At 67.8% G+C, this 1,133-nt stretch overlaps 1 protein-coding gene across 1 annotated transcript; it reads right to left on the bottom strand.

The window, feature by feature from the left end:
• Positions 1 to 6: 6 nt before the first annotated feature.
• Positions 7 to 869, bottom strand: LOC115284823 (calcium and integrin-binding family member 2; the record flags this gene model as incomplete). Its single annotated transcript, XM_029931304.1, has 2 exons — positions 7 to 484; positions 674 to 869. Coding segments are annotated over 2 exons (218 nt in total), but the record flags the coding sequence as incomplete, so codon positions are not given.
• Positions 870 to 1,133: the final 264 nt, after the last annotated feature.

Raw genomic sequence — 1,133 nt, 5'->3', positions numbered from 1 at the left:
CACCAGTGAGGATTGTCTCGGGGAGGGCAGGGGGCGCCCAGGGCCCAGCGCCAGGGACGGGGACGCAGCCCTGTCCACACAGCTTCACACTGGGCTCTGGAGAAAGACCACATAGCCTCTTCTTCTCACCTCGCCCGGGGCGACTGGGCCGTGCACGGAGCCCCTGTCCCGCAGGGCCTGTGCCTTCTCCCCCCCGGGGCGGCCATTCTCTGGGGGAGAGGATGAGGGTCTGGGGAACCCGGGGGACGGAGGAGGGCCTGTGGTGGGGCCGGGGGTCTGGGAAGGGCTCTGCCCTCACACCCCCCTTCCCTGGTTAAGGATTTTTTGCTGAAAGGGCCGAGGACGTGTTGGGGGGTATAACCCCAGAGGCCACAGCGTCTTTTCCGGGCAGCTCGGAGGTCACTTGTGTGGACAGCGGAGCCAGAAGGTCGGCGTCTGGGCCTCGCACCCTCCGCAGTGTCCTCAGATCCGGATGTGGAAGGTGCTAGAAAGAGAGGAAGGGCTGTGTGGGTGAGGGCCCTTCGGCGGAAAGCCAACATGCTCCTGGCCCAGCGCTGGACAGTCCCTTGGGGAGGACGCGGAGGACACAGCGGACCGGCTCCGAGGACAAGGTGGGAGCCGGGCGCCCGCTGCCCCCGGGTCCCCGGCCCCGGCCCACGGCTGCGGGCCACACCTGAGGAAGTCGGGCGCCTTGGCAATCATGTCCTCAAAGTCGGCGAAGCCCAGCTTGCCGTCGCCGTCCAGGTCGGCCTCCTCGATGACCTTGTCGCACACCAGCACCACCTCGTCCTCGTCCAGCTCCGACTTGGTGAGCCGGGCCAGCGTCCGCTCCAGGTCCTCCTTGCAGATGAAGTTGTCCGTGTTGAAGTCTGCGGGCGGTGGAGGCGCTCAGGCCGAGGGTCCCGCCCGGCACCCCACGGCCCTGGGGCCACCAGGCCCTGTGCCCCACCGACAGGGACCGACAGCGCACCCCCACAGGCACGAGACGAACACCATGTCTGCCAGGTCAACATTTATGACCGGTCAAGTGTCCACGGGTCCAAACCTGGCCTGAGATACTGCAGGGTCTGAGTCTGGGGCCTGTGGGGACACCAGGCGCTCCGGCCACATCCCACAGTGGGCCCTGTGCCCCC

The sequence above is a fragment of the Suricata suricatta genome, unplaced genomic scaffold, assembly GCF_006229205.1.
Source record: "Suricata suricatta isolate VVHF042 unplaced genomic scaffold, meerkat_22Aug2017_6uvM2_HiC HiC_scaffold_2182, whole genome shotgun sequence".
NCBI classification, from domain to species: domain Eukaryota; kingdom Metazoa; phylum Chordata; class Mammalia; order Carnivora; family Herpestidae; genus Suricata; species Suricata suricatta.
This window is presented reverse-complemented; position numbering and strand designations above follow the sequence as displayed.